This window comes from Dermacentor variabilis, chromosome 1 (assembly GCF_050947875.1).
Source record: "Dermacentor variabilis isolate Ectoservices chromosome 1, ASM5094787v1, whole genome shotgun sequence".
NCBI lineage: Eukaryota > Metazoa > Arthropoda > Arachnida > Ixodida > Ixodidae > Dermacentor > Dermacentor variabilis.
In genome coordinates, this window is record NC_134568.1 from 247,202,307 (window position 1) to 247,229,374 (window position 27,068).

The following is a 27,068-nucleotide window of genomic DNA, read 5'->3' on the forward strand; positions in this document are numbered from 1 at the left end:
GGTTTTAACTGACTACCACCATATGGTACATATTACAATTTACAAATTCTGGTGGGTGAGACTGCGAGGCATATCCACTTAAAAGAAATTGTGTGGATGCCACCATATATGAGATATGCACTTACTTTCTTAACAAAGCATCGTATTATGCATTGAAGCACAAAAGTAACTGGAATGCCGATGCATTTCTCTGCAAAGTTTGGGAATTAATATCTCAAAACTAGTGTCATCCTGAGAATTCGTTCCAAGTGGATCGGCCGTGTGAATTCCCGGAAAGAATTTGTAAATTGCAATATATTCCCTAAAGTAATTAGTTCAAAACATAATTAGTGATTTTTTCCAATTAGTTGTGTATGCATTTCAATTATTTGCGCAAGTAATGTTCGCTGTTTTGATTAGACCAGCTAATGGGCTGGAATTGTGCTATCCGCAACAGGCAAGTTGTTAAAAAATTGAAAGTGTTCGCTGAAACACCCGGTATATGGAATAGCTACATGCTTGGTCAGCCATTACTCGTCATCAAAGTTGGCATGGTTTAATCACTGCATCTGCCTTGACACCATTTAGTGGCAAGGCCTGTGGATGATGCCACAGCAGTTTTGTCACAGTGTTGCTTGCATCACTCTGGAGGGCCTGCATAACGTTTTGCTCTCTACTTCCTAGTACGTTTGCCATGCACAAAATAAATGACCAGTTGAAAGTCTGGCGTGTCTGTCCTGTCATCTTCGATTTGCTTGCCTATGTCTGTTTCCACGGGAACAATGTTTTGTCTCAAGGCAGATCAGTACCGTCCTGCATAGCCAAAGGAACTCTCCAATTTGACAGCAAAGTTTATACATGCTGAAATAGCAAATAATACACTACATCATTATCAACAATAATAAAAACTAAGAATATCTGCTAAAGGCAAAGCAAGAATACCAGGTAAAAAGGCAAAAAGCATAGTGATTGTGTTGATCTTGTGCTAGCAGACACCAGCTTTTGATGTCATGTTTCATGCATACATATGCTGGACTTGAAGTTTTGTATGAGGCAAAAAAAAAAAAAAAAGAACTAAACATTAACAGTGCAAACGTCCCCATGTTCCTGTTGCGCTGTTCACGTTTAGTATGGCTTACGAACTAACCCAGTCAGCCACCTTACTAAGCAACAAAAACGTTTTAGCATTTGGTTTGTCAAGAGAACACGTAAAAGACAACATGCAAAAAATATGTTTAGTTATGAATAATAGCCAGAGTTGGCCTTTAAGAAAAATTGCAGGCAGTCTGTGTATGCTGCAAGCTTAATGTATTGCCATCTAGGAGGATTTACTTATGTTAGCAGTTCATGAAAATAACAGCAAATGGGTTGCTAGGTCTCTTGTAATGAACCTGAATATTTCTGTTTTGAGTGTAGCTTTCAGTAATCTTTAGACATGGTGGTTATCCTATCTTATGGAACACAGAAATAGTGTGGCCAGACTGTAAACTTTGAGCTGCTTATAACTCTTGTTACTTCTTGGACATAACTGTAACTTGCAAATTAGCAGTTACCTGAAAATAGGACAAGAGATGCATTGCATGGGATTGTTATAAAGTTATGGACGCACCTTTATGCTCAAGGAATAGGCTGTTCAAATTTGATGCCTTAGCTGTTTCAAAAATTAAAGGGGCACTGCGACACTTGACATGGCAAGAAAAAATTAGCTGTCTGTATGCAATGCTGCCATGAACATGCAAGCCAGTTATTGTTCTGCAGCAGGGAGACCACAATCTCGCATAAAGGATCACTTGCTCTCTCCTACTCTGTTCAAGGTGCTCTCCATTATGTCCCGTCTATGACATCTTAGACCTGTGCAATAGATGCCAGCCATTACGCAATTGTTCAGATTGTCCATGATCCTGGGTTACTACCGACTGAAAGCTGATTGAAAGTTTGTGCACGTGTGCACACCTCTCCAATCCTTTAGCAAATGGGGAAGTGATGTATCTTAATGCATCCTGCCTGTCTTGTCACTGTTCCTTTCTTGCTCTCTAAACCAATGTCAGATGCCTGCCTACCTTGAAAGGCTACCCTAAATGCACCGCAGAAAGAAGAAAAAGTAAGAAAAGAGAAGTCAGGTGCAGAGCATTGCTATTGGCGCCGCTCCTGCCAAAAGGAAGCCTTGTGTTGAGAAAGAGTGTGGAAAGTAAACATTGCACTCTTTCTGTCTTCATTATTGTTTAGATCCTTTTCAAAAATTTGAAGGTGTTGCACTTAATCCAATGTAGTCTCAGTTTTGAAGAAAGGTGTTGTGGGCCCCTTTAACATTTAAATGTACTGCTGGTTATTCGTCTCATTTAAGAACATGTAGTACCTAAAAAGTTGCAGTGCACATATTTTGAAACTCCCAGATAGTTGTGCAAACTGGCACATCACTATACTTGTATTGCCGAGTCTTGGAAAAAATTAACAAATCCTTGCTAACTTGAATTTGCATATCTTGTTATCGAAAGGTCTTGTAACAGAATCACATTTCTGGCATGCTTAACTTCCATAAGTTGCATGTTTCACGCCTTATATCAAAATATTTTTTGTGAACTGCTGATATCTCAAAACTTTCACTAATTGGAAAGGGCTGCCACTGATAGGTAACTAGCTATGTGTGAACAATAACTCCCAACATGTGTCAGGCATGGCCAAACCCTTAAATGAAATTTTGTGGATGTAGAAAAGTTATCTTCCAGGAAAAATGATTTTGTTCTTAAAGAATCTGGAACGGGAGGCAGAGCTGTAAAAATGCACGAGTTTTATCTCATGGAATGCGAGAGAGAGGAAAAAAAAAACAGTGCTGGCAAGATAGCTACAGGCGGGAAGAGCAGTAGAGAACTTACCGAGATGGCACAGATGCTGATGCTGTTTTCCACCGAAGACTTATTTTTAGCAATATCTTGATTGTGCTTTTTTTTTTTTTGAAGATCTTATGTTGGCTAGTCAAGTGGAACTGTCCAGTCTTGTGACGAGCAATGGATGGCAGCACAGTTCAGTTGGCAGTGTGCTGCAATGACAGGAGTTTAATTGAATGCATACTCATTGGTGATATCTAGGCTCCAACTGTGCTCATTGCGATGCAAGTTTGACTCTGATATCTCAGAAGTGTTCTCACATGATGGGATGCTGCAGAGGTGTTTGAATATGTGAGCGAATAGACATCCCACATGGCACTGCATCCTTTTCTATTTTATACTTGTCAGGAGCACTTGAACCATAAGTGTTTTTGAGCATGGCAGTTTTGAAGAAATCGCCTGGTGCCTTTGTTATATTGCTTTGAATTCACAGGTGCACTCTAGTGCTCACCAACAGAAGTGCAGACTGCACCATTCAATTTATACACGCATGTCAGCCGCGAGGTTTTCTTTCTCGTGGTTCCCATACTGCATAGCTATTATATACTGAAATGTTTACTTGGAAACTACAATATAGGTGGTTTTCTGGTGCTCCATACTGCGTAACCTGAATGTCGACATTTTTTTGCTTGTCGATTATGTGTAGTATGAAAAGTGCATCCAGACAGTAAGCAATAGGAAGTTGATATTTACACATGCATGCAATATAGAACATTTTATAGTTTTGGATCTTATTCTTTTATAACACATGCTGTGACTAAAGATAAATGCCGTCTGTTCACCAAGCAACATCTTCCTTTTTAATTTCAAATGTGTTCGTATGCTTACGCCTGGCTGGGAAGGTTAATAGGCCATTTATTGCTTTACAGAACCTTGGGACCCAACCTGTGCAGCAGCTTCAAGGCAGAAAAGTAGGTTATATTTATAGCCACATCAGCACCTGTGATCTTTGCAATTTGATCTAAAGACTTAAGAGATTCAGGCAAATGAAGTTTGACAAAGTTGCTTTTGGTTTAGCATGATGATGTTGTAAAGTATAGGTTCTGTAGGTGCAGTGTAAGGAGACCTACATTTCACTGACCATCACCAGTGTGCATACTGCTCATAAGTGCCAGATTTACAGTTGAATTATTTAGTGCCAAAATTGCCTGAAACATTTTATGTGCTTATGAATGAATGTATATTGTAGATAAGACCAAGAAAGTACTTTATTGTATGTATGGCTGCTAAAGGAAGTTTTTTAACTTAGAAAAAATAAAAGAGATCACATGGTAAGTTATGATTGTATGTATAGTTGATGATACTTGAAGGAGGAATAACTTAGAAAAATTAAACATTTGGTTGGCCATTTAACGTGTGCACAATATGAGCCCAGCTTGCTTGTGGAGGGATGCAATGGCTAGGATGACTTATTCTATATTTGACTCTACATCTATTATACCTTGCTGACATTTTACAGCATCTTGTAGAGGCCCTTTTATAGAGGGCCTTCTCTTGGAGCATGGTTTTAATATATGATTGTATTGTCTCACTAGGACCGTTTTTCAGACAAATAGTGTGAAATTTGTCATTTTAAAGAGACTGAATAAAAGAAATTCTAATTTATATTCGTAGTGCATACTACAAGATACTTCGTTCTTACTGAGGGTAGAGTTTCAGTAAACAACACATTAACAAAGGCTAGGTGCATGTGTTGGCTCCACACATATTTCCACTCCATGGGCCATCATGCAATAGTCTAGAGAGTAAGCAGGTTTTTTAGGCTTGAAGTTGCCAGTGACAAAGCTTAGCAAATAAGGAAAGTCACTAATTCTTCTCTTATTAGAATCTGTCTGGTAAAATAAAGCTTTAAGTGCAAGATACCTGAGCATTACAGAGTCACTTGTCCAAGATGCTACTGCACAAAGCTGATGTAGTTTCAATTCTGCTCATGTACTTTTGATGCGACTAGACTCCAGGTTACAATGGTCTTTGGGCAGCTCTTCATGTGTTAAAACCACCACTGCTGTCAGAAAGAGGCATGGTACTAAAAACTACTGTTTTGTTGGCTTCTATAAAAATTGAAACAGCATAGCAAAACGTGGCTGGAAATACAAGACCAACAGCATAGTTTTCCTTATGAGCAATCCATACTTGTCAGCACTGCTCTTGTTTTCTTGCATCTACCCATCAGTTCCTCATGATGCATTGCAGTTCAAATGTGATACTGGGCTGTAGCATCATGCATTGTTTCACAAATGTAACTGGGGTGGGGGGATAGAAAATTTTTTTTAATTGCTGGCATTTCACTAAAAGCTATCATTCCTGTGTCGAAACTAGCACAACATAGTTTGAACAGACCAAGCTATTCATCCCTACAAAAGATGCATCAAAATTAATGTGTTTCTTTCCCATGCCTTGTTTGAAAAGAAGGTTTAAGTCTGCCTACATTGTGATATGCATTCAGTTGTTATTTACTGGTAATATGTTTCCCTTGTTAAACTGCAGACAAATGCAACGCCAATGGTGGGTACAGTCCTGCAGCAGGGTCAGCCAAGTATCAACATTGTGCCTACAGTGCCCAGTAGCACCCCTATCCAAACACTGGGGCAGCCACTGGCACAGCAGACCGTCACAGTTAAGGTATAGCTTTCTTGTTGTTCTTGCGCTCGTGGTCATTATGAAGGCTAAAAAATGTTTGTTCATAATTGCTTATCTTTGTTCCTAGGTGGCAGCCACTACTACTACAGCTTCTGTTACGCAGCCTCTCACCATTCAAACAACTGTTGCTAACAGCCAGTCTGCTGCCACAACGCCATCTCAGGTGAGTACATGGTGGCTCTCCGTGATTTTTTTTTCTGGTTTGGTATGTGCTTTATTCATAAGTATAGAAAGTGTAGTAAGGAGTGTGGCAAGGAATTATCTGCCATTAGTTCATTTAAATTCAGGTTGCATGCTTGCCATATGTGTAAGCTTGATTTTGTATACTTTTGTAGTTTTTCTATATACAGTTATGTTCTGTTGTTTATTTATGTATTTACACTCACATTTCTGTAACTTACACAACATTTTGGGCTCCACTGCAAAATTTTTTTTATCGCTCTGTAAGTAACAAAAGGAGGTCTCAGCCTTATAGAGTCCTTGCCTTTGAGACCTACCTCCTTTTGTATATATTTCTTTTCTTTCCTAAATGTATTTGCACTGTATTAAATAAATAAATTGAATGGGATTGTAGTAGTGAGCCAGATATATATGCACTTTACAATAAAGACAAGAAATGTGGCACAAGTGAGAAGGTTAAGAATTAAAACAACATCTATAGTGTCGCTTCCAGCTTGCTCATTCCCAGAAGGCAGACAGTACACTTAATGCATGCTCAGAGCAACAGGAATGAACGTAGCACAATAAAAATGATTGTGCAGAAAACTAAATTAATTCGTATGGAGTGTAGTAGGCATTTTCCCATGAATAATCCTGTTTGCAGATAAAACATGCCTCCACCAGCTCATATGTTACAGCTTCTTTATAATTGCAGATAGACATGCATAAACTTGCCCAACAATGTGTTATGTGCACTGTAAAGAATTGTATTTGCTATGAATGCAATTTTTATTCCAAGGTCAGTATTATAGATATGCCGTATTTACTCACATTATAAAGACGCTCATGTAAGGAACACAGCCCCCACTTTTCGAATCAAGAAGTATATATTTTTTTTCTTTTCTCCCATAATGATCGCACCCTGAACTTGCTGCCATGAAGTAGGAGACACACGGTACGATTCGGCATCTGATATAGCATCTGGCAAGTGCCATTGTGTCCGACGCCACGTCAGATGCCGAATCATGCTGTGCCTCCTACTTTTATTGCAATAGCAATTATATGGACACTCCAGGCACATTTTTGCCGTTGTCGTTGTCGTCGCCACGTGCCACACGGTGTAGGTGTGAGCGCAAGCGCATGAGGGAAGCCGATGATCGCAGCTCAATCTCGCACGCCGTCTTTCGTCGCTCAAAAGGCCTTTGTGGGGGGGGGGGGGGGGTGCATTATACTCTGACAGCAACTGCGTATTGCACAACCACGCCTGAGGTGTGCCAACGATCACAGCTCTATCTTCGCGTACAAGGGAGGAAATTGGGAAGGAAACATGCAGTCTTCTGTCGCGCGCATGGGGCCGGGAGAAGGGGAGTAAAGTGGGAAAAGGGGAGTGTTTTACTCCGGCAGCAACTGCGCATTGCGCGTCTGTGGCACGCCCTATCGTCAAAGCTATCTGCATTGAGGGCTGAGTTGATGGCTGCTCATTCGCTTGTGCGTGCTATGTTCTTGCCGCTCAGTTTGCATTGAAGCAAATGTTTGCAAGTTTATACGGCTGATATAACTACTATCCCTGCTTCGTGTAGCTGTCTACACATTTGCTGTCGCAATCGATGGTTCGCATTTAGAGCGAAAGTGACTTCTTTAGAGGGGGCCGCGGAAAAAAAAATTGATCAAAATTTTACCCTGCATAATGAATGCCCCGCTGAACTTCGCGCATACTTTTCGAGAAAAAAAGTGCGTTCATTATGCAAGTAAATATGGCATTTGTGCTGACATGACTTCAAACACATCGATACGACAAACAAGAATGAAGTATAATAAGGACTTATTATAAGTGCTTGTTGTGTCTAAATCATTCTTATTTGTCTTATTGTGTTTTTAGTAACATTGGCAGTGCAAACACCTGCATGGTTATTAGATACCAACTAACCTCTAGAGCAGGTCTGATCGGTTCTAAAGCTTGGGTCCAGAGCCAAAGCACTTTACGATTAAGTGCAAAGGTATAGGCTTGATTCCTGCCGATAGTCGTTGCAGTCAGAAGTTTGTATGAGCTAAAAACAGAAATAATGACACTGAGTTTTGGTGCATGTTTAAAAGATCCAGATGGCCAAAATTAATTCAAATTATTCTACTTGACTTTAGTGCCCCTCAAAATTTGTATGCTGCTGTTTCCGCACACTGGTTCTGTAAAAAGGATCTCTCTTCCCCACAGCGAGAAATGTCTTCTTGTCTTTCATTGTAAAAATGTAGGATATAGGCACTTCAGGTGCTGGACTATGCTGCTTATGTTTCAGATGTCACCAAACACTGCCAAGAAAAAATGCAAGAATTTTCTGTCCACTTTGATACGGCTCGCTAGTGATCAGCCGGAACAAGTTGCCTCCAATGTCAAGGGTCTCATCCAGGGGCTCATTGTAAGTGATACATTTACTGTCTAATTTCTTACTTGTTTTGGCCGAGTTGCTTGTAGTGTGTCCCTCTTTGTGTTTGTTTACTTCTCACAGGATGGAACGATTCAGCCTGAAGACTTCACAAATCAGCTTCAAAAGGAGCTCAATTCTTCGCCACAGCCATGCCTTGTACCTTTTCTAAAAGTAAGGCTTGTGTTTGCAGAGACTTGTCATTGTAGGTGTTTATTTTATGCTTGAGACATCAGTATGGTCTGAATGCATACTGTCGCATGATTGCAGACAAATTTCTTGGATGATATTGAAAATGTTATCAGTTTACTAGACATGGCTTTCACACAGTTGTATAAATGCACTGAAATTACAGCACCATCTCAGTTTCTCACTCTAACACAAGCACATGCCCACACTCACACATTCAAACCTTCATAAATGAACATGGATATAATGTATTATTGGATATAAATAAAAAATTTTAAATTTGGTTGATCATGTTTAATTCAATGGAGTATTCTCCTGATATGTGGGATCCAGCATAGTATTGGTTATAGTGAAGCAAACATTTGTTTGCATATGCTTCGTAAACATATTCTGGTAGTGAAAATGTAAAATACCGCTGCTGACTAATTTTTCAGACCTGCACAATTATGCGGACTTCCCCTGTGGCACAGCCACTTATCTCAAACACCAATGTATAATGGCAACCAGAATTTCAGAAGACACACAGTGTATCGTACATGAACCATGCACGCAATGCCGCAAACATGACGGCCATGATTGTAGGTGCCGCCATGTTGACTAGGCATGAAACTGCAACTTTGACTGCTGACTACTCACGAAGTGGCTGTGAAAAAAAATTATTCACCGACCAACAGAGTGGCTGGTGACAAGCTGTCACGAGAAGCTGTCCATACGTTTGCCTTATCGGTGATTGAGTGTGAGATCAGATGCACAAGCGAGACTGATGGATGTAGCAGCAAAGTTCAGATCCATGTGCAGTCGTCGTCATATTCAAAAAGCCTGTCGTTGGTGATACTCCTCAATATCAACTTGAAATGGCACAAATGAGACGCGCATGTGCATTTTGACCTGCGGCCTGGCTTCGCTGGACCACAGTCAACAAGCCATGTGCAATTCTCGCATGATAAAACTGGTCGCACAGTTCCATATTCACAGCGATACAGAGCACATATATGTAATTTATTAGTCCCGTGCCTCGTATTTACATGGCAAGCTGCCGACGGGCCATAAAAATCTGCAGGAGACGCTTTGCTGACCTCTTAGAGACACCTTGCTTGCGTCTTTCGCGTAGACCTCATTACAGTTTTTTTTTTCAGCAAATATTTGCATGTATAAGAATAATGAATAACAGGTTCTGCAGGTGTTTTTGTGTCTGAAGCAACATTGTTATGACGAGATTCAACTATATAACTATATTTGCAGTTAAACCTCGATACAACAGTCGGTAAAATTGGCAATTTGACTCGTTATATATCGAAATTTCGTTGTATTGAAATGTGACCTTTTATGCTAATAACTATAGTCGCCGATCGAGTCTTCTTGCGCTGAAAGGGGCCACAGAATTTTCCAAATTATCTGGCAATCAAAAAAGCAAGTTTGAATCTGAAAACAATTCATTTTGATGAATTTGGGAGTCTGCGACGAATGGTAGGGTTTCATGACACGTCGACGATATCTTCACATCGGCAGTGTGAATTAAGTGAAGTTAGCCACGCTTTCGCGTGCACTCCGCCCCCACGGCTGATAGCGTTGCCCGTACTGGGATGACGCTATCATGAAAAGCGCCAGCAGTGGGGAGCGAATGCTTCGCTTCTAGCTCTAACGGTTCATCGAAACTCAAGATTATGCAAGCTCCAATACTAAACGTCCAGGAAAGCATATTAAATGATGCCATACGTTCTTGGCACACCCACTATTTGCATAGGCGGCAGATTGCCTCTAAAGCAGGGTGCGCGATGTGTGTGCACTGGGCTGCACTTGCAGCCATACATAGCCAGGGCCGAGATGCACGCCAACTTACCCTCCCTCCCCCCGCCCCCTCGCGCACACTTGATTGCATTACTGCAAGCTCACTCCCCCCCCCCCCCTCTCCATCCCTTTGCTCGCACGAGAAGGTGACACTCGTGAAGCCACCATCTTTCTTGTCTCACCCTCACAAACTTTCACTCGCATCTAAAGCATATAGTGCACTGAGTGCAGTAGGATGTTATCACACTTGGAGTTTATACGGAACATGATGCAGCTTTACTTTGGCGGTCGCACTTGTCGCGTGGCGGGATTGAAGAGGTGCATTTGCAAGCAATCCCATGCAATTCAATCATTTGACTATTTGCGTCCGCGGAAGTTTACATTTATTGTCTCGGTATTCCTTTGCGGCAGCAGTGAAATTTCGTTATAGTATTGAAATCGCCTACAAACACACTTCATTATAGTTAGGTTCTAAATATATATACCCTGTTCATGAGAAGGAAACTTACAGAAGAATAAAAATTGGTTGGAGTGCATACAGCAGACATTGTCAGATCCTGACAGGACACTTACCTCTATCACTGAAGAGAAAGGTGAACAATCACTGCATTTTACTGGTGCTAATATATGGGGCTGAAACCTGGAGGTTGACAAAGAAGCTTGAGAACAAGTTGAGGACCGTGCAAAGAGCAATGGAATGAAGAATGTTAGGTGTAATGTTAAGAGACAGGAAGGGAGTGGCGTGGATCAGAGGGCTCACAGGGACAGGTGATATTCTAATTGACATTAAGAGAAAAAAAATGGAGCTGGGCAGGCCATGTAATGTATAGGTTGGGTAACCGGTGGACCATTAGGGGAACAGAATGGATGTCAAGAGAGGGGAAGCGCATTCAAGGATGACAGAAGACTAGGTTGGATGATGAAATTAGGAAATTCACTTGTGCAAGTTGGAATCGGTTGGTGCAGGACAGAGGTAATTGGAGATCGCCAGGAGAGCCCTTCGTCCTGCAGTGCACATAAAATCGGCTGCTGCTGATGATGATGAAATGGTGTTCTATGGTCAAGGTAATTTCATCGTTATATAGAGAATTTCATCATATTGAAGTTCATTATATCGAGGTTTAACTGTACGTACACCCTAGCTTTACTGATTAACTTATATGTAGTTTTATGCTCTTCCATCTTCCATCCTCGATAGAACGCATGAACCATTTAAGCATGTTTCTGTATCTTTAATATTCAGTGTTTGTAGTAGTTCTTTAAGTCTTATTGTGTATAAGTGGAGTTCGTTATAGGCTGAGACATCTTGTTGTGTGTTTTCAGAAAAGCCTTCCATACCTGCGACACTCTCTTATGACGAAAGAGCTCACCATCGAAGGAGTGCGGCCACCACCACAGGGTGCAGTTACGCTGCCGTCAACACCTACCATTATTCCGAATATCCAGGTTGGTTGCACTGGAAAAATTGATTCCCTCTCGTGGGGCACATGCTAGTATGCTGGCATGTTAGTAGAGGCACCATTGCCTGAGAAGCAAGTTGATTGTACCTCGTTGTGCAGCAAGTGGCTGGAGTGGCGCGGCCAGCGGTACCTCATGCGACGACACAGGTGCGGGTGATGACACCAACAACAGGTGGCCTGGCAGCACAGCTGGCTAACACAGCAAACATCCAGGGTGTCCTGGCACAACACCAAAGGCTGGTCACGGTGGGCTGCTGTTTGGAATCTACACCCACATTCTTAATTGATTATTTTAGGGGATGCCACATTTAGTGCATCGTCAACTGCAGCACTATTTTCATGTCGTAGCTATCGAGTACATTGACAGGATACTCGTCGTTCTAGTGAACCGTTGTGCATGAGTGTGAAACTCGGGACATAGGTACATTGCCCCTGCTTCAAGAGTTGCAAGACTCCAAATAAGATTTCTAGAAAAACATTCTTCTTAGCATCAACTTCGAAGTCTCCTAGGACTCTTGTTCTAGGGTAAACAGAGCAGAAAGGTCAGTTTTATTGGATTTCTTGAATCATGCAGAAGCCATTGCTAAGCAAAGACTGAAGAACTGGTTTTTTGCTAATTTTTCTAAAAAATTAAGTAACGGAAGCTTGCATAACGTCAGGACAAAATGAAATAAAAATGGGCTTCATATTTGGAATAGGCACGTAAATTTACATCTATTTACAAGTATTTAGCACCATAACATGAAGATTAAAGATTAGAAAGAAAAGTTTTGGTCCAAGATCCAGTACACTCCTTAAATCCTTAAAGGGCAACTCCAGCATTTTTTTAAACCATATTACGATATTGTCATCTTCAAATGGCATTGACAGTACTGTCACCAGTAAAATAATTCGATTTGCTTAGAAACTTGTCAATAATTTTAATTAACCAATAAGCAAGGTACCGAAACCGAAATGGGAAGCTGCTTCATACGGCGCCACAAAGAGTCAGTGACGTTGGATCCTTCACTGTTATAATGTAAACACTCAGTACACATGGTGCTAATGCCATAAAAGTGAAGCTGACTATGTCTTCTGACGAGACGGGAAGCTTTTCCAGCTCTTTTGAACTAAACAGCACCGATTGCAGTAATGATTTCAGCTGCGATTTCAGCGACAATATGAGTGCTGACGGATCGCCATTTGCTTTTGATCCGCCACCACCATGTGAGAAAGCTGAAGTGCCCAAGCTCGATGCGTTGTGCTTCGGCAAGATGAAGAGAAGCACCAGTTATCACGTCTGTCAAAACGATGATTGTTGCCCATTATCTTGTAGAAGGAGGAGCCAGGTTTGCTGTTTCTGGGCTAAGTGGTGGTGCAGTTTCTGACGTCACAAACACAGAGTGGCCAGTAAAATGTCATACATTTGTGGGCATGAGTCGGGAACACGCAACCAATCTTTAAAACTGCATTCATTAAAGCGTACTGCAGGGTCCAGGCAATACTACGGAAGCAGTCAACTGTCAAATCAACACTTCTGTGCCCGCCGCAGTAGCTTTGCGGCTATGGCATTGCTAGAGGTCGCGGATTTGATCCCACCCACGGCAGCCGCATTTTGACGGGGATGAAATAAAAAACGCACATGCACTTAGATTTCGGGACACGTTAAAGGACATCACGGTGTCAAAATTAATCCGGAGTCTGCCACTAAGGCATGCCTCATAATCCAGTCGTGGTTTTGGCACGTACGGCCCCATAATCAATTTCATTATTTCTCGTTCATTGTGCACGAATACGTTTAATTAGCTAACTTTATAAATTTACCTAATCAATGACACGTCAATGAAAAAGTTGTGAAGATCGTTGAGGAATTACCGATAATAGCATTTAAAGCAACCTAGGATTCGTGAAGACCTTTTTATGAAAAAGAAAGTTCGTGAAATAAATAAAAACTAAAAAAAATTCCTGCTGTGACTGACAGCGTTTCTGTGGACCAAAGATTGCATCAATCTTTATGCAAACCTCGTCAAATAGAGGCACTGGGAACGAGTGTCTGTGCCTTTTGCTCGATGCCTCAGCAGTTTTTAGCGCACATCTTCAGTCCTTATCAAATGTGAGGTAGTGTGATCTTGTAACAATTTGGCAAGACCATGGCCCAAGTTTGCACATTCATAAAATGCATATTGTACTAGATGTTTCTGCCTTAGGCCACATTTAGTTCTGGTGTGGGGATGTGTTGTCACATGAATTTTTGTTTTAATTTTGCGAGCTTTTTCTTGCTTTTTATGCTATATACACTGTTATCGGTCATTTCCTGACATATTCCACAACCTTTGCATTGGCACCTAATTGAATAAGTAAGGTAATAAATGTAAGATCATTAAAATTAAATATTTGTTGCTTGTTCACAATGAAAAAAAAATACTCAACTAGCATTAACAAACACCTGTCAACAAACAGCGGGCGCTGTTCGAGGAAAGCCCTTGGTTATTTTTTTCTTGGCCACATTTAGTTGGCACACCGGGTATGCAACTTTGTTTGTGAGAAACCCGTATGGGTTTCTTTTGTAGCTTCATCATACAGTAGGGGGAGCATAATTTTTCCCTGCAAGGAATTTCGCTCACCTAGTGGGCTTCTTCAGAACTGATTTGCCGTGTTCTAATAGTGTTCTGCAAAATCAATAAAGAACACCTTTTCTTCGTCTGCCTTTTCACTCATATTGACCTTTACCAAAATGCTCGAACACATGTATTTACTGCTCCGAAACGGAGAATTCATGCTCCATACCTGCTCCAAAGTGCCAAATTTGCTGCTTCCAGGGCTGCTCCAAAACTTCCTTGGCTGCTACCATCCCTGTTTCTTTCAATCATGTAAGAAAAACCTGTGCAAAAGATGAAGTGTGCTCCAAATAGCAAAAATTGTTTTTAAAAGTGCCCTGAAGCTTTGGTATTGAAAGGTGGAGCATAAAATTAATTATTAAAAATTTTTTGGGCTTTTAGTGCACCAAAAAATAGCAGAAATGACACAGTTACTAACCTTTATTGCGATACCTTGTGCATCATCATGACACTTTGTATGACCAATATCTGTGAGAAGATAGTAAAAGCAGCGGAAAAGGAAAGACAACACAAGACAGAGAAATACAGACAGGTGCTGTGCATTCCTCTGTCTTCTGTTGCCGTTCCTTTTGCGCTGCTTTTACTATGTTCTCACAGATATTGGTTATACAAAGTGCTGTGAGAACAGCGAGTTCTCTCTATGCAACTTTCAGTGTAAAACTTGCACTTGCCGTTTTTTGCGTATGCTTGGTGTTGGAAGCTCCGTCTAGAAAATGAAATAAAAATTTGTAAAGAGGAGTTGGAAGTGTGCACTTTTCCTCTTTACATTACTGTGAACTTTGCTGGGAAACTGCCTTTTGTGTGGTTGTTTGAAGTCCCTCCTCAGAAAACTTGTAAACCAACTTAGCTAGACTGCATTAGCCTAGTTATTGTGCTTTTTCTATGCCTGGTATTTGAATTGCAGTAATGTAGACACAGTAATGGAGTATTCTTCGATTGTGTGCAGACCCCTTTTCAGAATACTCCCAAATCTAGCTTAACTGAACTGCATTTAGTGGTTGTGCTTTTTCTGTGCCTACTACATTAGACTTTCGTTAATTCAACCCTGGCGGGACTGGTGAAATTGATCGAATTATCCGGTTGGTCGAACTAAACAAGATGCATAAAAAAACTCAAGACACACTGCTGATTCATTTGGCAGTATTTGCCGGATTCCAACACACCCCACAATCAAATGCGTGCCCGCTTTCTATATGTCCTAAGTAGAAAACTAACGTAGAAATAACATTAAATCTCCCGAAGAAAGCAGAAATATAACACACACCAATTCTTTAACAAGAAAAATGGGCAACGGTCTTAATATGTGTTGCCCCATAATGCCTGGGCAGGGCGAGGTGTAGAAGAAAGGGGAGGGTTTTTACAGTCAGCTTTGCCGCAATACATCCGTGTTGTGCAGTAAAGCATACACACGCAGTAAAGGCAGTCTTCGTTTTGTAGCAGGCAATTTTCGGCCCAAATTTTTTGAAGAAAAACTCTCACGTTAGAATCGGGTAAATACTGTAATCAGACATTGTGAGCAATGGTAACTGCTTGAAACTCTTCATGGGGCAGGCCGGAAATGGGCGTTTTCGATGGTATATTATATTACCGACTATATTAATGTTTATTTCGACTATATTAATGTAGACACATTAATATAGTATTCCTGCGATTGTGTGCAAATTTTGGAATGAAATATGCTCAGTCTAATGTCTTTATGTGTTCTCCAGCCACGACCAGCAACAACAGTTGTAGCTCCTGGTACGAAAAGTTTGTTGGTGGCCAAGACAAGCAACTTGACTGCAGCTTTGTCACCAGCCACAGTTGGAGCATTGCAGACCAAGGTGGCCACACCTGTACCAACTAGGACGCCTGTCACTGCCCTTAAAGAAAAACGTACCTACTCTTCACTCAGGTATGTAGGGGAACTTGTACCATATATTTTTGTGTAAGGGCCACACCCTATTTGGGTACAAATTTAAGTGGTGGTGGAGAGGGGAAAAGGAAATTAGACGTGCATGTCTTGCACGTCCTTTGCCTAGTGTGCAAGTTCCTGGGTGTCTACCAACTGGGAAAACCGGGATTTCTCAGGGATATTGAATAGTCTGAAAATACTCAGGGAAAGCTCAGGCAATTTCTGCTTCTATCCGGGAAAATTAACTAATATTGAAAGGGAACAAAAGTCGCGCTCATGCTCGCTCAAGTAACAGAGAGGGATCGTAACGAATCGACTTTGACGCCGTGTCGTCAGCTGGAGGAGTTTGCAGTGTATAGTTGACGCCCAACTTTTGGAACGTGCCCGTTAATTCGGATGGCTTCGCGGCACCACCACGTACCCCCCATAGAGTCAGTGTATAAGAACGTCCGAAATTTCAGACGCAAGAACCCTTCACTGTCCGATTTTCCGGACTTCTTGCCGTGACCGCAGGTCCGAAATGGCATCAATCAATGCTACCACCGCTGCCATTTTGATTATCACGCCTCCTCGAACCAGCGCTCTCGCACGCAAATCTGCTGGCGGCCATATCCACCACCACGGCAGCGCTAGGCCTAGCTGCATCGACGTTCGCTATTAAGCTTCCTGCTGTCCGGTGCCGTGCTTTTCACGAAATAAATTCGCCGCTGTCAGCAGTGGTACCGCCTCTGCCTTTGTAATCCTCACGATTGGCTTCGAAGCTCAGAAAGCAAGGCGCGTTGCATAATGCCGGTTCCCGGAAGTCAGCTTTGCCTCAATACAGAAATGTTACGCAGTGGAGCATACGCAAAGGTATGCTGTGAAGCATAAGCGTGGGAAGGGGTAATTGTCACGGCACACAGTATTATCCCTTAATTATACTCGCGTGCACCCGCAATGTCCTGTCACACTCTACTGGCAGGCCTTCGGAGCTGTTTCGGACGTGCCTGTGGCGATTTGAGCCTTTAAGGGCAGTAAAAGACATGCATTCATCTTTTCGAACTGCCCGATTTTTCGAATGTTTTCGCCGCCCCTAGGGAGTCCGAAAAATTGGACGTTGACTGTACTACTGACCAGGAGGATGCTTCAAATGGTCCGTGTGGCCAACATGCAGCAGAAGGAGGACGAGAACAGAAATAACCGAAACATTGAGGTTTGAACGGGAAAGGAAGTACGCTGTTGCTTCTTTGAAGGAGCTTGAGCTAAAAAAAAGCAAAGTGTTGGCCGACGCCGAGATACAGCTGCCCCTAATTCAAACCAAAATGAACTCTTTAAAGCAGCGAAACCCAACACTGAGATGTTGTGTACAGGCTGAGGGTATTTCAGGACAGTTGAGGTTGACTTTCCAGCTGCTGAGAGAGAATGTTAGTTGTGACAAAGTTCAGGCCTTCTACGTTCGCTATTAAGCTTCTTGCCATGTGGTGCTATGCTTTTCATTGAAAGAATTCGCCGCTGTCAGCAATGGCACTGACTCCACCTTTGTAATTCTCGCGATTGGCTTCGAAGCTCGCAGAGGACAACGCGTTGCGTAATGCCAGTTTCCGAAAGTTAGCTTTGCCTTAGTACGGCAGTGTTACTCGGTGAAGGATAACAAGTGTGGGAAGGGGCAATTGTCATGGGACACAGTATGTATTCCTTAATTATTCACATGTGCACCCCTGTCTCCTGTCACAGTACGAGCACTGATATACCTAATAAGTGTACTGGCAGGCCTTAAGAGCTTTTTCGGACGTGCCTGTGGCAATTTTAGCCCTTAAGGGCAGTTAAAGACATGCATTAATTTTTTTTGCACAGCCCGATTTTTCGGATGTTTTTGCGTCCCCTAGGGAGTCCGAAAAATCGAACGTTGACTGTACAACTGACCAAGAGGGTGCTTCAAATGATCCATGGGGTGAACGCATGGCAGAAGGAAGATGAGAACAGAAAGGATCGACGCACTGAGGAATTAACGGGAAAGGAAGAGTGCCGCCACCTCTTTGAAGGAGCTTGAGCTCAAAAAACAAAGTGCTGGCTGACGCCAAGATGCAGGTGTCCCTCATTCAAACCAAAATAAACTCTTTAAAGCAGTGAAACCCAACACTGAGATGTTGTGTACGGGCTGCGAGTATGTCAGGACAGTTGAGGTTGACTTTCCAGCTGCTGAGAGAGAATCTTAGTTGTGACAAAGTTCAGACCTCATACCGATGAGATTGTTATTGGTTGATATAAATAGCCCATATTCAAAAATATTTACTTATGTATGCATGTCCTTTTCATTCATATTTGAAAATGTTCGACTCAAGTTGGAATGGGTTTTACCATATTTTTTCACTGTGCCCTCTGTTTTCTTTTTAAATAAAATAGATATTACTCCTTACTATAAAAAGTGGATTAAGATATAATTTAGTTTCGACATGCTTACTAGAGAGTGACAGCATCAAGCAACATGGTGTCAGCCTGTCTTGATATAAAACAAAGTTCTGCCTCATTCAGGGAATTTCACAAAGGTGCTCAAGGAAAACCTGGAAAACTCGGGGAATTTGGAAATGTCAACTTGGTAGACACCCTGAATAAACACTACTCCATAGTGTTCAAACTGGATTGGCAATTTTGCAAAGGCACTCAGGGAAAACCTGGAAAACTCTGGGAATTTGGAAATGTCAACTTGGTAGACACCCTGTGTGTACCTCATCAGCCATTGCTGTGTGGCACATACTGTGCTAATTCCAAGGGGTATCTGTGTGATGCGTGGAGGTGCACTGCATGGCATATTAAGGGGAGATGCTACTCGAAGACACTTTTTCTTCAATTTTTGAGTTAGAGCTGTGAAACTCCACCTATTAATTTAGTTTTTTATGCTGATTTCAAACCTGCAATTAGTTTCACTGTAAGTTGCATAGTTTTTGTTCTATTCGATGCCAATGTGCAAAATTGCACCTTTTTAGCCCCCCTTTTTGTCACACTTAACTTCCATAATCACAGATCATTGATGGCTCATTTTGATCCATATAAACTGTAGAGTGCCAAAAACTAATTATAAAGTGCATACAAAATATGCTAATGACGTGAAAAATTTGAACCTGGCAAGTCTATATTTTCATGACACCACCATGTGGAAATTTTAATTTTTTTGTAAATATTTGACCAATATTTATGTTTGAGAGCGATAATGGCACTCCTCACACTTCAGAGAAAATGTGTGCAAAATTTCATTCAAATCCAAGCATCGGAAGTGCCAAGAACATGAGGGGCAAACTAAAAAAATTGCCCAAAATTTCATTTTGAGAAAAATGCATTTGAAGTTATAAGTGCATGCTTATTTACAAAAGAGGGCTTGAATTGCAATCAAATTCTGACATAAAAGAAGAAAATTGTTCATAAAACTCTTTTTGGGCACGCACAGTTCTCGCACTGCAGCTCCAGTAACGAAGAGAGTCCTTTGCGCTTCGTGGCCGGTTCCCAGACACGAAGTTCTGAGCGCTGGCATGTTTGGCAAATTGCGCCGCTCACAAGAACGTTGAGCGCTGTCAAATCAGTAATGAATGATGACACCCCATCATGCGCTCTTTGCTCATCTTGGAAATGTCCAATCTTCTTTTCCGACGCACTCACGTATTCTAAGGCCGCTTCAAAGTCGCCGGAGGCATTCGTAACACGGGCGGGATCGGCGCCGCTTGCGCTAGGCCTAACCGCCGTGGCGGCCGTTGATCGAGTTGTCGCTGGACGAGCCTTTGCCTTAGATTTCCACCGGCGACCTCGATATTTGTGCACCGAACGGTGTTTCACTCCATGACTGCGCTTGCTTGGTCTCGCTTCGTCCATGACGAAGATATAGTTGCCGAACGATCGTCACTCTGAAGCGCACCTCGACGGCACATGGACCCAGCAAGTAGGCTTCGCCACATGTACGCGCATGATGGCCAATGGCGTTTCCAGATTCGTACCACGTGATTTAAAAACCAGTCGCAGCGCTCGGAAAACGCGGCAATAACATGCTTTTCTTTATTATTTCTAGCGCTGTAGACGCCCAGGTAACCATGGCGATTCAGAGAATGAGGCTTGGCTGATTTCCTCACGCGATCCGCAACAGCGAGGAACCGCGCCATGGCGGCGGCGAGACGCTCGAAGACAGCGTACTTTCGGTTTTTTAATAGCCACCTTGTGCTCTTTAAATGCATTTTTAATCCATTTCCCATTTAAATACAGCTTTGATTTTTATTTTCATAAAAGTAGAGGTACTAAACTTGACAAAACAAGTAAAAACAAAAAATGAATAATTTTTGAAAAAAACCGCGATTTTCGACCCGCATCTCCCCTTAAGATCATCTTCTCTGTATCACTTACCTGGAAACTTTTTAACTTAAAGCACTGTCATTGCATAATCCATATCCTGGTGCCACACTGCTTGTCTTGTTGTGCTTTCTCCCTGTGCTTCTGTATTGCAGTGTCGGAGCGCAAGCTGTTTTCTGGAGATAGTGCCTGCCACTAAGCGCTGCCCTGAGTATGCGTACATTGTGCGCAGAGATCTTCTGCACTTTTCATTTACGTTTGTGCAGAGAGCTTTTGTCGCCTCTTGTCTGTAACGTATGTGGGTGCAATCAGCTGTAACATTACATTCACATTTTGTGTGCAAACTGCAGTAGGTTTTTTCATTGTGCAAGCATACATATTGTGTGACTTCTGAGTCTGCATCCATGGATGATTTCCCATATGAACAGTGCACTTACAGTGATCAGAATTCCAGCTACTCCGGCTTCGCTGTTAATAGCCAATGATTACAAATAAATAGCAATTGAAGCTAAAAGTAAAGGCTTCCAACGTTGTCGCACGTGGTGAAATTGTCGCACATGGCAGCAAATAAGTCTGTTTTTCATGCAAGATTCACATTTATCTTTAACTCAATTAGTACTTACATTTAGGTGCACTTTAAAGAACCCCAGGTAGTCGAACTTTCCGGAGTCCTCCACTACGGCAAGCCCCATAATCAGAAAGTAGTTTTGGCACTTAAAACCCCATAATTTAATTTTTTTTTAAAACTCAGTTATGTGCTGCAAGCAAGAAATTCAGACCCAAATTTAAGAAAGAAGGTACAACCCTTATATGAGAATATATGGCACATTAGGGTTTAAAGGTCGATCATGTGTTGCATTTGAAATGCTGGTAGTCTGCTCAAGTTCAAGCATAACTACTCCTGAGACCATATTGTGCACTATGCCTGTGGTTAAACGAATCATATAAATTTACTGCTTCCACGGTCAATGACAGTGCTGTCTTACTTTCTTTGTGGTTAAGCTACCGACGGAACAACCATTGTTGTAACTGAATTGGTAAAGCACTATGTGTGACATAGGAACTTGCGCATAATATTATGCCTATGGCAGTGGCATGCTGCCTACCACTTTCTTTCACTTTGTCTCCAGTCTAATAAATATCATAGAATCAAAGTAAAGTTATAGTCTACCTTCAGTTAAAAGTGCTTTTGTGCATTTTTTGGCCTAAACTGATAGTAACTTACTATGTCTAAAAAGCCAGCCACATCCCCTCATTCTTCTTGTTGGTAGGTTTCATGCTCGATGAGGGGTAAAAAATCTGGGTCTTAGTGGCTGAAATCATCTTTGCTGGCACTCTCAGCGTTAGCAGCTTGAATTCGATACTAAGTACAAGGGAGACACCATATTTGCAGAAATGTGATGCAAGTTTTTGCTGCTGCTGTAGCTGCTGCAATTACCAGCTGAAAAGCATTTCACATTTCATTAGGGTCTATGCTTCAAATATGTGAAATCTTGTTTCCCCAATTCATAGTGTGACTTAGCTGCATGGGGAAACCAGCCTCTTAATGTTCATGGTGAATATAGATGCACATACACAGAAGTGGATGCAGGTCTTTGAGGAAGCAGCTCATTGCAATGTAGAGAAAATAGGATGCAGTGCAGATTGAGCCAACTGAAGAAAGTCTTAGCTTTAAGAAGGCCTATCCATAGGCTTTAGGTCTAGTGGCCTGAGCTGCTTCTGGTTTGCAGCATAAGCTTAAAGGTACTGAAGTCAATTTTAATTGTAGAGAAACAGAACTGCTCGAGTTCTGCAAACACTCTCAGTCCACAGGCTGTTATTGTTGCATGAGAGTTCTTTAGACTAGAAGTAATGTTGCTTGACAGCGGGCACCAGACCATGGTGCTTAGCACGTCTGACAATGTGGCTGAAATGCTACTCGCCATTGTAGGGTCATGTAGAGTGAGAGCCGACAGGTAGACTTGTGCTGGTTTAAGCTGTTAAATTAGATGCCTTGCAGATCCCATATTTTGTGCCTTTATGTTCTGTCTACTGAAAAATAAAAAGTCTGCAGATATTGCAAAATGAAAAACAAGAAATGGGTAAGAAACATTAAACTTTCATTTGTGTAGTCACCATGAATGCTGTGACCTTTCATGTGAATAACTGAAAAGCAAGATATTTCTTGTAAGTACGAAAAATACATAAAAGTTAAAAAATTATTGATCGCACTATTATGTGTAGGTGATGCTGTACAACTCCTATGATGCACCTCTTGATTCTGTGATGCCTGTCTGATAACTTGTGAAAAATTTTGTGAGCTGTTATTTCAAATGAAAGGAAAGAATTCTTCAGATTACTTCTTTATTTAAATTTGTTAGTTTATGCAATGTTCACAGGGATGTAGAAGATGCACTTGAGAGAGTCACTGTACTGACTAAACCTAGACTCAGCCAGTGAAGTCTTCAAATTTAGTTCTGTAAGGGCAAGGTAGCAACAGGTAATGTCCACAAGTCCTGAACATATGTATGATCCTCTATGCAGGGACGATGATGACATCAACGATGTGGCAGCTATGGGTGGTGTCAACCTTGTTGAAGAGAGCCAGAGAATTCTTGCCTCTAATGCTGAGATTGTTGGAACACAGATAAGGTCCTGTAAGGATGAGAACTTCCTCTTCACGAACCCTTTGCAAAGGAGGATCACAAGCATAGGTATGGCGGCGTACGACACATGGGGGCCATTGATTGTGTGGCACTGACCCTAATGGCTCATGTTGGTCTTGCAGCTGTCAAATACGGCATTGAAGAAATCCCATCAGACGTTGTTGCCCTAATTTCCCATGCCACACAAGAACGGTTAAAAACGCTTGTGCAGAAGCTGGGTATTGTGGCTGAGCATCGTCTTGAAAACATCAAGGTCAGGAAAAATATTTTCTCTTGTGCACCTTGACATTTTCATAATACAGCCGACTCTTGTTACTGCGGACCCTCCTAATCTTACAAAAAAACACCTGTTTTATTCTAAGTCTGTAATATCCGAAACGCCTCACTTCCGAAACTTTCGTTGCGACGTCTAACAACTTTATTGCAAATAGTGAGTGACGAACGTCCAAAGTAAAAACCAAACAAAAAGTCGCAGTTTCGCCTGAAAGGCGAAGCATTGATTGTGATAACAAATTAAGCGAGAACAGCAGCAACAGTGAGCGAATTGACCTTTGTGCTCTCTCTCGCTTCAGTGCGAACAAAATTTTGAAATCACAGCACATACGGAGCTGCCAGCACTGGCCACACTTTGTCCACATCGCAGATCACTTTCTGCAGTCACCACAGTAGAACCCCCCCCCCCCCCCCCCCTGTCTCGCCCGCCAAAGACGCACCGGCGCGCTTCAGCCCCGCTTTTCTCTCTCCCTTGTTTGCAACATATTGAGCTGCGATCGTCGGCTGACCCTCGCAAGTCAGTTGCCAGCCCGTGTTGACACTATAAAAGTTCGTTTTATACGCCCGATTTTGTGAAAAATTGGCACTGCTTTTGTCCGCTGTAGCCAATAGTCCATTGTAGCGTGGTCCGTTAAAAGTAAACTTCGTTGCAGTAATCAAATAGGTAGAACAAACTAAGGCAGAAATATGGTTCATTATATCCGAAAGTCTTTTGTACACAGGACCGTTGTAACGAGCGTAGACTGTATTTACGTAATTTTTCAGCACCTCCTAGCACTCATTTTGTTCAACTTTTGGAATAAATGACTGGGCATGGCAGCAAGCGAGTTAATGCAGTGCTACAGAGTTAGATTTTGTGGTGAAATCGGTGTGAAACTTCTCATATTTTCTCATTCCTTGTGATATGTTATTGTTTTCCAGACTGATTCTCGATATGAAGTGACTCAGGACGTTAAAGCACAGCTCAAATTTCTTGAAGAATTGGACAGGTTAGAGAAGAAAAGGCACGAAGAGCAGGAGAGGGAGATTTTGCTTAGGGCTGCAAAGGTGAGCAAAGTATTTTTCAACCTGAAAGGATATTTTCATTGAAAGTATGTTACTTCAAGATATATATATTTGAGTCCCGACCTTCTACACCGTGTATTGCAGTTTTTATGCTCATTTAGAAGCACCCTTGAAAAATGCAGTTAGAAGACAGCTCATTTGTACTTCCGATGCTTCCAATGACGTAACAATTCAAGCGAAGTGTGGACAAGGGACTCGTGGTATATTTTACAGTAGGGGCTACGAGAGCTACTTGATGCCTTCAGCTTAACTTGATTTCTTTGCTTATGTGCACTGTAGTGCACCAGTGACAGAACACTTATGATTGATACAGTAATTGAAGTTATTGAAGTTGTTGATTGCGTCAAGGGGATGAAGAAGTGCAACAGCCTAGTGACGATTACATTGACAGGGTGAAAACAGTGTTGTAGTACCAGCCCGAACTGTAAGAGAGCGCATAGATTCTGCAGTGTTACTTCAAACAATGGTTCTGCAGAATTCTCTGGACATCCTTCCCCTTTAAAGACATCTTTTGAAAAAAAAAAAAAAAAAAAAAAAGCTGCAGAAATCAAGGGCGATCATAATTATGTTCTCTTTGCTTCTGATTAATAAGCTAACAAATCTGGGCCAGGATATTTTAAGGATCATTTTTAATTATTTTCCTTTTTTGTGCTTCTTAAATGGTCCAAGTGGATTTCCACTTACGTTATTATCAAGATTGACTGGTCATGAGCAGTGGATAATAAGAAAGGAATAGAATCAAACAAAAGGAATAGCAAAGTTATACTGGTTCTGGGAACCTTTGAAATCTTGAGCTTGTTCTTTGCGCAGCCAAAACTTTGGAATAAGGAATACTTTTTCCCTTTCCCTTCGAGTCCTGTATAAATCGAGCTTGCAGTGTAAGGTTTCCATTTTTTTGTTTAAGAACAATAAAATAAAAAGAATGTTTGCTTATGAATTTCCTGCCAAACTCTATTCAGAAAAGCAGCACCCATTTTCAGATCACAACATGCACATGCATCCACATAGACAGGCAGAGAATGCTTGTCAGTCTGTGACCGAGTTTTCATGCACCAAGTAAAAAAAAATTGTGCAGAGCCCATGCACTGTGGGAATGATGTTATGCGAAGCATTTTGCAGGCAGCTGGCTATGCAGCATTGTTTGGGGTTTTACAAAGCGATACCAGGTTGACCAATGTGTTTGTGTAAATCCAGTATTTGTGTGTGTGATACAAGTACAGTGAACTAGAATTAATGCAAAAGTGCATGCGTTTGACATCACCAGCAAGACGATGACGATTACATGATCTCTATGAGCGATCGAATTCATGTGAACATGTAGTGTGGAGGCGCGAGATGGGTAAAAAATGCAGAAAATAAGTGCTCGCTGATGGCAGCATGTGGTATCACTTGGAGAACACAAACGGATGGCTTGACAGCGAAACTGCAGCACAACCTGAAGCTTGTGTCTTTGTATAGTCATTCGCAGGAGTGGCGTGGTGCTCTGATCACCTTGGCTGAGCCGTGATGAGTCTGCCATAGTGGAATTCATTGCAGCATTGTTGTACTCGGACACTATGTCCACCAGGAAAGAGCAGGCCTCTATGTTTGATTTAGCAGCCTGGCAATGATGAGAGGGGCCATGAATGTCTGGTACTAACTTCAGCTTTGGGAGGAGCGAGGAGGCGACGTGTTGCTGTTCAGCATTCGGAAATCACCGCTTGTGAGGAACTTGCTTTTCAATTACGGTTTTAATGGATACAACCACCAGCCGGTATTCTGCTGCCAAGATGCCAGGATCTTGCGCATGGCACCTGGCTCGAGCGCAGGTAGCACGCAAGAATCAGATGTGAGATTTAGATCCCGAAGCTGGAATGATGATGCAACGAACATCACGGCATCGTTGAACACGAGCATATAAGCGTCGCCCCAAGTTAGTAGATAACTTGGTCCACTGAGTTGGCATAAGTTCTTGTCACGCTAATATTGTCATGACATTCATGGGAATCATGTCATGGCTTGACTGACAACATGCCATGATATGCATTCATGGCATTTATGCCAAACATGTTATGACATGCATGTCATGACATGCATATCTCGAATATACCCTGTTTGACGCTGCCCCTTCTAATTTTTGTTCGCTTCATCTGCAATTATGTCAAAATTCATTGGCGTGCACTCCAACTAATCCCTGTGTTCTCCAACAGCTTGTCAATTGTCATTCGATGACCTTAGTTGACTGTTTCACAAGTCAAATGAACATTTTCGTCTGTTTGACTGGCTGAAGGGCAACACGAATGAGATTCATCTTCAATGCTCGTTCTGCCATCCTTGAATCGACGATACCAGTCATAGACTTGAGTTTGCCTCAAGACTTGTTCCTTGAAAGCTTCTCAAAGCATTCCATGAGTTTCCGTAAACATGCAGGCTATTTTGCACTTAAGGTTTCGCAGACGTGCCATGTTTAAAGGGACACTAAAGGTTAATATTAAGTCAATGTGGACTGTTGAAATATTATCCCAGAACCCTTGAAACACTTGTTTCATGCGAAGAAGAGACATTTCAAGAGAAAATGCGTTCTGAAACGTCCGCGTACCTCTAGCGCAGTTCAAATCGCCCACCCTCCGATCGAGGAGTGGGGACGTCATGGTTTCATAGTGGCGTTGTGCCGTCGATAAGTAAAACGGCACCCGCACAGGGCGCTACGGCTTTTCTACACAAAACGCAAACGCGCAACCAGAAACAGAGCCAAGACAGAGCCGACAGCAGTGTGAAAGCGGAACTATG

At 41.9% G+C, this 27,068-nt stretch overlaps 1 protein-coding gene across 7 annotated transcripts in view; it reads left to right on the top strand.

Moving 5' to 3' along the window:
• Positions 1 to 27,068, top strand: part of LOC142560578 (transcription initiation factor TFIID subunit 4-like) — a 110,465-nt gene that overhangs the window by 50,246 nt on the left and 33,151 nt on the right. For 5 of the 7 annotated variants that reach the window (XM_075672787.1, XM_075672795.1, XM_075672802.1 and 2 more), the window contains 12 exons: positions 3,734 to 3,775; positions 5,352 to 5,486; positions 5,572 to 5,667; positions 7,955 to 8,074; positions 8,165 to 8,254; positions 11,381 to 11,503; positions 11,617 to 11,763; positions 14,316 to 14,366; positions 15,824 to 16,008; positions 22,840 to 23,009; positions 23,084 to 23,214; positions 24,156 to 24,281. In XM_075672787.1, coding sequence (XP_075528902.1) covers positions 3,734 to 3,775; positions 5,352 to 5,486; positions 5,572 to 5,667; positions 7,955 to 8,074; positions 8,165 to 8,254; positions 11,381 to 11,503; positions 11,617 to 11,763; positions 14,316 to 14,366; positions 15,824 to 16,008; positions 22,840 to 23,009; positions 23,084 to 23,214; positions 24,156 to 24,281 — 1,416 coding nt within the window. The remainder of the gene's footprint in view (positions 1 to 3,733; positions 3,776 to 5,351; positions 5,487 to 5,571; positions 5,668 to 7,954; positions 8,075 to 8,164; positions 8,255 to 11,380; positions 11,504 to 11,616; positions 11,764 to 14,315; positions 14,367 to 15,823; positions 16,009 to 22,839; positions 23,010 to 23,083; positions 23,215 to 24,155; positions 24,282 to 27,068) is intronic. The other 2 variants (XM_075672810.1, XM_075672830.1) reach the window with 1 other exon arrangement.